Source organism: Eretmochelys imbricata, chromosome 22 (genome assembly GCF_965152235.1).
Source record: "Eretmochelys imbricata isolate rEreImb1 chromosome 22, rEreImb1.hap1, whole genome shotgun sequence".
NCBI lineage: Eukaryota > Metazoa > Chordata > Testudines > Cheloniidae > Eretmochelys > Eretmochelys imbricata.
Genome location: NC_135593.1, coordinates 4,768,371 through 4,777,569, shown reverse-complemented (window position 1 = coordinate 4,777,569; position 9,199 = coordinate 4,768,371). Strand labels below are relative to the sequence as shown.

The window sequence follows — 9,199 nt, the reverse complement described above, 5'->3', positions numbered from 1 at the left end:
AGAGCTGGTCACCTGAGCAGGAATCGCTCTGCTCCTGGGCTGACCATCCGATCCGATCTGGGGATATGACTGTTAATCAACAGAAACTCATGGGTGTTTCCCGCAGGATGGGCCCTGACTGGCTGCTGCCCGGCCCCACCGGGGTAATATAAATCCGGCTGGTGTTTGACTTGTGCCGTACTCCGCCCACTGCCCTGCACCACTGCCTGGGCTTTCACTTGCCCAGCACACCGTGCCGCTTTCCACTCCGCTTGAAGGAGAGAAAACGAAGGATGAGCAGCATGCTGGTTCCTATTTTCACAGCCCTGCTGTACTTCTCAACGGGTAAGTCCCCAAACAAAACCGACCTATTCACTCCCAAAGGGGCCAGATCCTCGGCTCCATCGGGGAGCTGGCCCTTCGACGTCAGTGGAGCTAGCTAGGATGATGTACACCAGCAGAGGAGCTGGCCTTTGTTGGTTAGGGAGAGGGATTCACACACGGTAGCGGAAGAGCAGGCTGTGCTCTGCATTAGGGACAGACGCCTTGGCAAAGCCAGGCTGGCCTAGGGAGGGCCCTGCGAAGGGACAGATAACATCAGCGTGTTCTGAAGTCAATTCAGGGAAATGGATGGGTTCACAAGACTGAGACAGGGCTGTTGAGTTGTGCAAACCAGCGACATGCTTCCCAAATTTGCCCAAATACAGCAGGGCCATGAGCTTGTTAGAAGCGTCTCTGGCAGTCGCAAAGTCCAGTTGGGCTGGATCCAGGCAGTTGGTAGAGAGAGATCTAGCCTCTTTGTGTAACTAGCAAGGGGGATTTTGAGGTGACCTGTGCAGTGAACATTACCAGTCCCTTTTCTCCAAGACAAAGAACTGGACGACGTGTGTTGCAAAATGGTGAGCGGCAGCCAGTGCCAATCACTTCCGTGGGTCACTTTGTGATTTTCACATTATTTTAAATTCTTAATAAAATTACAGGGGCAGGAAAAGTTCTATGCTGCCACAGGGATAGTGGAATAGAGAGATCTGACTGGCTGCTGACATGCTGCACAGTGTTTTTTCCCCAGGCTCTTTAAAATACTCACTGACTCTTTCATAAGCAGTACAGAAAAACTGGAATGGGCCTTCAAATTGATTTGATTCACTCTCCACATAGAAATCACAGTTTCTGAAATATTTTGAACTAAGAGAATAAAAGCTCATTGTAACTGAAAGGACCAGAGAGAAAGGTATTTTTCCCATTCCCCCCCCCCCCCCAGCCCACACTCCCCGGTTTACTTTGTTAGGATATCGCAGCCCTCTGTTTAGTCAGTTTCCGAGGCAGAGCTAGTGTGTGTATGCTGACAAGATTCTATTTCATGGGCTTGGCTGGGCCAGTTCCCTAGGCCGATCCACACTCAGCCTTTCTTATGACAGAGGGAAGTGAGCGCTCCCAGTCACCCAGCCACGCTCCTGATCAGATGGGTGACTCTGTTTCCCCGCCCATCTCCAGTGGCCCTCTGTGCCTGGCGAGTTGTCATTCTCTTCTCTCTCCTGTCACGCAGCGGGAGCCCTCCTATGCCACATGTGTGTCAGACTGCAGCCGAACAAGATGTGCACAGGATGGAAATCGTGCAAGGCGGATCCGGAGGAATCCTGCTTCATCCACACACACTCATTAGGTAGGTGCATGTGGCATGCACGCACCCCGCTCTCATTCCTGCTGTTTTCAGTCGCCACGAGATGCCCCATCTCTGGGGCTCACAGTGCTGCCCCTGGCAGGGTGAGAACTAGGACGGTCTCTGCTAGGTCTAGAGCGAGCCCTGGTTGCCAGACTGGCAGGAGCACTGGGGAACTCCAGAGGGAGCTATGTTCAGCCCTTAGTTCAGAAAGATGGCTGTGACATGAGGCCGTAGGGAAGAGCAGGAGGATGAGGGGTAGGGGTGTGGGAATCCCCTGAGGGCAGAGGGAGGGACCGGCAGGTGTCTTCCCCTGGAGCAATGGGAAAGGAATGGCAGGGCATGACAACGGAGCCCTGGTTCCTGGGCGTCAACAAAGGGAAAGGCATCTCAGCTGGGAATGTTCTGGCTATGGGGCTGGACCAGATGCTGGATTCCTCTGGCACAGTCCCAGGGAGGAGGCGTCTGTCCCTGTCGCCCAGGCTCTCTCTCTCTCCAGGGAACAACTTCGTCTTTGCAAAGATGGGCTGCGTCAGCAATTGCCAGGACTACGTCGTAGGCCCATACAACTGGCACATCTTCCACTGCTGCACCAAAGACTTCTGCAACGCCTAGGGGCCATGGACGCCCCCTCACTTCCCACTCACTTGGGAGCAGCTGCACTTCTGGAGGAAGTCCACGTTCTCCCCTCCCCTCCCCGTCCCTCCTGGTTTCTCTCCAGTCTGATTAAAAACCCACCAGAATCCAAGATCTACTGTGGCTCATGCCTGGCCTCTCCCCTTCCCATGGCCCCCTCCCCTTTGACCCCTCTCCTGCCTGCTCACCCCCTGTCTGTGTCTCGCTGGCCCACTATGACTCCCTTGGATATTGGGTTTGCTGTGGTGCCGTGGGTTAAGGTGACCCATGCCCCCCCCCCCGCCCAGCTGTCATTCAGAGCCCCCCTCCTCCCCAAGAGCATTAAGGGGCCCCTCTCCCCGGCAGCGCTCTGAACAGGGTGGGCAGTTTGCCAGTGGGGAAGGCTCCAGTGCCCTCCCTTGATGTTTGAGGGACGGGGACACCGTGCCTGCCACTCAGCCAGCCCTGCTCAATCCCCCCTCCATGCGCCAGGCTCCCCCGAATGCCCAGGGCCAGCCCTGAGCCTGGGGCCCATGTAACCCATACCCCGCAGGGCAGTGCTCCCTGTTCCTCTGGCGGTAGCTGGGTGTCAGACAGAGGCTGAGGAGCCTGCCACAGCCGTGGCTAACGGAGCTGGCTGGGTCTGTCAGCTGAGGCGGTCCCGGCTCATGCGTTAAGGACCCCACCGCCAACGGCCCAGCCAGGGCCAACATATCGTCCGCCATTCCCAAAGGCCAGGAGGAACGAGGGTGGGACTGTCGTCAAGATACTTTGTGGGGTGGGAATCTTACCTCCTTAGAATTTGTTAATTACTGATTTCCCCAAATTTGTTCTGTTGTCTGCCCTACCCCCTTTTCCCCTCCCCTAATAAAGTTCTCTTTGTTTTAACCCCCGGACTCGGTCCTGGCGCACGGGGAAGAATTGCTCACCAATGGTGCTCAGGGTGGGGTACATAGTTTCATTCATTTCTGGGGAGGGGATCAAGTCGGTGTCAGCTAAGGAAGGCACCCCGAGAACATTGAACGCAGCCCTTTTGCTGCCAACACAGGGTTACACTTAGACCCGCCCTCCCAATGGGAAGAACTTGGTTGTAATGCCACAGGGCCAGGCACTCTGCTTTACCCACCAGAGGGAGATGTCCTAGCAGAACCTCTGCCATCTTTGGACACGTAGGGGTGGTGATAGAAGCTACTGTCCCAAATGTGGGTCTGAAAATACAGTGTCCCCTGACCGTGTATGAAGAAACGAAGGCCCTGAGAGCTCCGTGAGAATCAGAGGGTTTATTGCGCAAGGAAACAAAAGAGCAAAATACCACAAAGAGGGAGATAAGTGCAGTCGTTTCATCAGCAAAATCTCATCTGCAAATACAGCAAGCCAGGATCACACCTGTCCCTGGGCACAGCGGGGAGGCGGCGTTTCAGAGACAGCCGTAACCATTACACTGCCACCGAGTGTGTGGGGCTGAAAGGAATGGCGGGATGTGATCAGTAGAGAGTGACCCCATTCCAGGATCACTCAGAGACCAGGGACTGCCCCAGGCACAGTGGGGGTTGGAGCACGGCAGGGAGACGGGCAGGACTCATTTCCGAGGGCAGGGGGCCTCTGGGGGATCAGCCAGGCAGGGAGCTGGGCACGCTGCGGAGGAGGAAATCCCTGTGCGCTCTGTTGTCCGGGTTCCTGTCCCAGGCCTGGCTCTGCCAGCCTGTTGCCTGGGGGAGAACCTGGTAGCGACCCTCTTACAGCCCGTCTGGAGCAGAGACCTGTGGGCTGTGCTGTGTTCGCTCTGTCTCAGGGGTCTGCGCTGAGCAGACACCAGGCTCAGGGCGTCACTGGGGCCCAGTGTACGGGGAAGCACGGAGGGAGAATTGAGTGGGTCCCATTGGTTGGCAGGTTAGGTGTCCCCTCTGCACTGCAGCCTCCTGAGCTGGCAAACTGCCCACCCTGCACAGAGCGATGTCTGGGGAAATGGGAGGGTCCCCCTTAACATTCTCACGGGGCAGCGGCAACTCTGAAGCGACAGCTGTGGGGGAGGGTGTGTCGCCCCGATTCGGGCACCTTTAACTATGGAACAGCAGCAAAGCTCCAGAGTTTGGGTGCTGGGCCTGGGGCAGCAAGATGGGAGGAGGGCAGCCAGGCACGGGGAGGGGCCAAGGGGAAGCGGGACGTGGCCAGGGGGAGTGGGGCAGGGCCGGAGGGTAGAGCTCAGTTCCTAATTTAAACATCGTTTGAGGCCGACAGGAGCGGGGAATTGAGGATGACACCAGGGGACGGTCTTGGGTCCTGCTGGGTTTTACATACGGCGAGGGGCGTGAGAGACTAACCTAGAGCCGGGGGGTGGGGTGAAGGGAGACCATGGCGTCCCTGCCAGGCCGGACTGCCAGCCTCCCGCTAGGCATAATCGGAGAATTTGGGGAAGGGGTTGTGGATGTTGCAGAAGTCCTCGTCTGTGCAGCACTGGGTGGTGTCCTTGTAGTAATCGTCAGTGATCTCCGTATCCTCGCAGACGGACGTGCAGCCCCGCTCCACACGCCTGATAAAGCCCGCTGCAGAGGGAAGGAGAGTCCAGAGCCAGGTGCCAGGGACAGGCCCCTCCTGCCAGCTGAGCTACCCGCCCCTCTGTCCAGGGCTCCTCTGTCTCCCCTTGCCACTTCCTTCGCACTGCTCCCGGGGAGGACACTTGCTGGCCCCTCTCTCTGTCCTCAGAGGACACCCGCCCCAGCGTCACAGGGTCTGTCTACGCGGCAGTCAGAGCCGTGACTGAAGCCCTGTAGACAGGCCGGAGCCAGCTCCGGTGACAACAGCAGGGCAACCACGGCAGCACTGGGCAGACGAGCCCACCCGGGCCTCTGGGTGCATCCTCCAGCAGCTAGCTGTGCGGTCACCCCCGATGCCCCAGCCTCCCGGCTCGTGCTCGCCACGCGAGCTGGGCCACCCCTAGCTCTGGCCGTCCCCGTACTCAGCGGCCTGGATTTAGGGACGAATGTGGCGGCCACCGAGCGAGCAGCAGCACATCGCAGAGCCAGGTCGACAGACTCGGGCTCGTGGGGCTTGCACTGTGGCCCTAAAAACAGCCGCGTAGCTGCTCCGTAGCAGGGCTGTGAGGCCCTCCCCAGCTTCCCTCCTCAGTACTGCGGCCAGCTTGGCCACAAGGGGTCACTCTAGAGCAGGGGTGGGCAAACTTTTTGGCCCGAGGGCCACATCGGGGTTGTGAAACGGTATGGAGGCCCGGGTAGGGAAGGCTGGGCCTCCCCAAACAGCCTGGCCCCTGCCCCCTATCAGCCCCCTCGCACTTCCCGCCCCCTGACTGCCCCCCTCAGGACTCCCAACCCATCCAACCCCGCCGCTCCTTGTCCCCTGACAGCCCCCTTCTGGGACCCCCACCCCTAACCGCCCCCCCCGGACCCCACCCCCTATCCAACCTCCCCCACTCCCTGTCTCCTGACTCCCCCGATGCCTATGCACACCCCCACCCCTGACAGGCCCCCCGGGACCCCCGACACATCCCTCCCTCCCCCACTCCTTGGCCCCTGACCGCCCCCTCCCAGGACCCCTGTCCTGGGAGAGCCCCCCAGGACTCCACCCCCATCCAACCCCCCGCTCCCTGTCTCCTGACCGCCCTCCGGAACCTCCACCCCATCCAACCGCCCCCTGTCCCCTGACTGCCCCCCATCCAACCTCCCCCTCCTCCCGCCCCCTTACCAGGCCGCTCAGAGCAGCAGGACAGGCTTAGTGGAAAGCCTGGGAGGTGGGCGGGCACAAGCCGCACTGCCCGCGCGGTGACGTGACTGCAGGGGAGGGGGCATAGCAGGGGAGGGGATGGGGACTAGACTCCCCAGCCGGCAGCTCAGGGGCTGGGCAGGACGGTCCCGTGGGCCAGATGTGGCCTGCAGGCCCTAGTTTGCCCACCTCTGGTCTAGAGTAAGGTGTTCTGCCCTCACACCCCGGCAGCTCCTAAATGGCATTTCGAGGGGCCCTTGGCTGCCCAGACTCACCTATAGTGATTTTCCGGGTAAAGCAGGATTCCCCCCGAGCCGCTGTGCAGGTGTGTTTGCCGAGCATACAGCTGCCGTCCTGTAACAGCATGAAACAGCTGTTGCACTGGAGAGCTGCAGCTGTGGGAGAGGACAGAGAAGGGAGAGTAGGAAACAAGCAGCCAGACCCAGACTGGTGACTGGACACAGACACCAAAACAGCTTCCCAGCCGCATGGAACCAGCCATTCCCCTCCCGCATATTGATGTCCTGCTCTGGTTCATTTCATCCTCCGTGGGCAGGTCACCGCTGGGCCAGCCTGGCTTTTCAGGGGCGGCTCTGTCCCTCCGCCAGGGCACGGGCTGCCCTTTAGGTAGGATACTTGGTTGTAATTGAAATGCCCTCGCTAAAGAACACAGGCCAGACCTCAGCTGATTGGACTGGCACCAGCTGAGGCTCTGCCCCATCAGGGGTGGAAATCTCTCCTCGTTGGGTTTTGTTTCGGGACTTACCTGTAACTAAGCAGAGCAGGGCTGGCAAACCCAGAGCCAGGATCTTGTTCATCTTTAGTTTTCTCTCTGCCAAGAGAAGGGGGCAACTGTGCGATTGTGTCAGGTACGTGAGGAGCTGAGCCAGGGCTGCAAACCTGGTGCACTGGCTCCCGGGGGAGGACAGAGATGGCTTTATACCCCCGGGGACTGGGGTAATTGCTAATTACAATCTAATGGTCACTGTGCAGCCCAGAGCAGAACATTCCCTGCCCAGGTGAGTGGCTCTGGCAGGTGACTCCCCAGCCCTGCCTCCCCCACAGGGACGTTTTGCCAAAGGTGCAAGTGGGAGGAAAAGTGGCAAAATGCCACAGCAGCTGGGAATGAGGGGTGAGACCTGTTCCTGTGTCACTGTGGAGCTGTCGGTTGGCCTGTTGGGTTCTATTTTATTAAGAAAAAAAATCAGATCAGTTGTTACAATGATAAAAGTATGTACTGGGGTGAAGCATGCACTTGTCACAAATAACCAGCTCTTTTCCAGGCAGCTGCTTACAGGTAAGTGAAAAGATGCAATTGGTGAAGGACACAGAAACTTTATGAGCTTGAGATGGTACAGACAAATATACCTGAAGTAATAGAAAAATCAATGTACATAAGTAAGGTGGTTCCTGCTGTGTTCAAACTTACAGTATTTCATTGGGTGGACTTATAACCTCATGGACCATTGGAAACAAAGTGTAAGTGGAGCTCACCCTAGGAGAAGGGCACAGGGCCAGGCTTTCCATCCATTGTATAAGGCCCCAGAACCCAGGTCCATAGAGCTAATAGGTAGGTAGCAGTTCCAGCCTGCCATAGTAGTCACTGTGACCAGTTTGCTCTCTACTTCCCGTGATCTGCTACTGACGCAGATCAATGGAAAGTTCCACCTCAAGCGTTTGACAGGCAGCAGCCTCAAGGCTTCTGATTGGCTGTCTACTCTATATAAACCTAAGGGGCGGTCCTCCAGCTGCCATGATGGTTCCTGCTCTTTGCTCCTGAAGTTCAGGCTTTGACCTCGGTTTGATTTGGATTCTGCCTCCTGACTTGGACTGACCCTGGCTGTGAACTCCTCTGCTACTTCCAACCTCAGGTTTGCCCCTGCTCTGACCTTTGGCCCTGACTGCCCTTGTAGGGATCCTGACAGGCTGTCTCATGTCATCCCCTGGTGCCCCAACAGCGGCTGGATAATCACATTTTCCTATTTTACCCTCTCATGTCTGGGTCCATCTTTGATAAGGATTCAGCCTGGTAGTACCACAGTTAAACTTCCAACCACCAATGCAAGCACTTGCATCAATGAATGTCCCCATAGTTTTGATATGTCAATACAGACAGCTCCATTGTTAACTCATTGCAAAAGTACCCATCTGCTTGTTTGTGGTTTACGCATATATCACAAAATGCATTGCTGACCTATCACAAGATGCATATTGCTAAACTTCATAATCTTCGCTTAAGCACATAATACTTATTCCAATTAGGCCTCACTCTAAGCCCTTAGTGCTTAAACCGAAGCCAATTTTTAATATGTGCGTTTTGGTTCTTCTCCTGGCTGTTACAGTTGCAATAATAACCTTCATTGTTATTTCTATATGCATACTTAAAATATAGATTGTGTTTTACTCAAAACCAAGATCAGGTCAGGGTCAATGATCAACAGATGCAATTCTGTGAAGCAAATAACTATATTCCCAAACGTGCTGCCTGCCCGTCCAGCCATCCGCACGCACAGAGCCATGGCCAATAGAAGAGAGACCTTTATCATAGAAGATTAGGGTTGGAAGAGACCTCAGGAGGTCATCTAGTCCAACCCCCTGCTCAAAGCAGGACCAACACCCACCAAATCATCCCAGCCAGGGCTTTGTCAAGATGGGCCTTAAAAACCTCTAAGGATGGAGGTTCCACCACCTCCCTAGGTAACCCATTCCAGTGCTTCACCACCCTCCTAGTGAAATAGTCTTTCCTAATATCCAATCTAGACCTCCCCCACTGCCACTTGAGACCATTACTCCTTGTTCTGTCATCTGCCACCACTGAGAACAGCTTAGCTCCATCCTCTTTGGAACCCCCCTTCAGGTATCAAATCCCCCCTCAACTCTTCTCTTCTGCAGACTAAACAAGCCCAGTTCCCTCGGCCTTTCCTTGTAAGGCATGTGCCCCAGACCCCTGATCATCCACCCTCCGGCCAACTCATCTCTCCACAAGGTTATCCTGGCATCCTCCTTTTGGGGGTTAGGAGGAAAGAAGTTGCAGCACATAAACATTACCGATGGAAGCAGAGAAGAACCAGATAGGGGAATCCTAACTCCATGCCCCAAGGGGTCTCCTAAACGGAGGATGCCAGGATAACCCTGTGGAGAGATGAGTTGGCCAGAGTGCAGTGTGCAGCTAAAGATGGAGAACAAGGGTCTGGCCATTGCAAGCTCCAGTTGGCACCTGATGATGGA

At 56.3% G+C, this 9,199-nt stretch overlaps 1 protein-coding gene across 1 annotated transcript; it reads left to right on the top strand.

The window, feature by feature from the left end:
• Positions 1-272: 272 nt before the first annotated feature.
• LOC144278533 (prostate and testis expressed protein 4-like) lies at positions 273-2,254 on the top strand. The gene is made up of 3 exons (XM_077839874.1): positions 273-324; positions 1,526-1,642; positions 2,139-2,254. The coding sequence occupies exons 1-3, from the start codon at positions 273-275 to the stop codon at positions 2,252-2,254; spliced, it is 285 nt and encodes a 94-aa protein (XP_077696000.1).
• Positions 2,255-9,199: the final 6,945 nt, after the last annotated feature.

What these genes read in the sequence shown, in the direction of transcription:
- LOC144278533 (XM_077839874.1), top strand. Translation starts at nt 273, where the DNA reads ATGAGCAGCATGCTGGTTCCTATTTTCACAGCCCTGCTGTACTTCTCA. An exon ending in CCTGCTGTACTTCTCAACGG is followed by an intron (nt 325 to 1,525) that starts GTAAGTCCCCAA and finishes CCTGTCACGCAG; the next exon opens with CGGGAGCCCTCCTATGCCAC. An exon ending in CATCCACACACACTCATTAG is followed by an intron (nt 1,643 to 2,138) that starts GTAGGTGCATGT and finishes CTCTCTCTCCAG; the next exon opens with GGAACAACTTCGTCTTTGCA.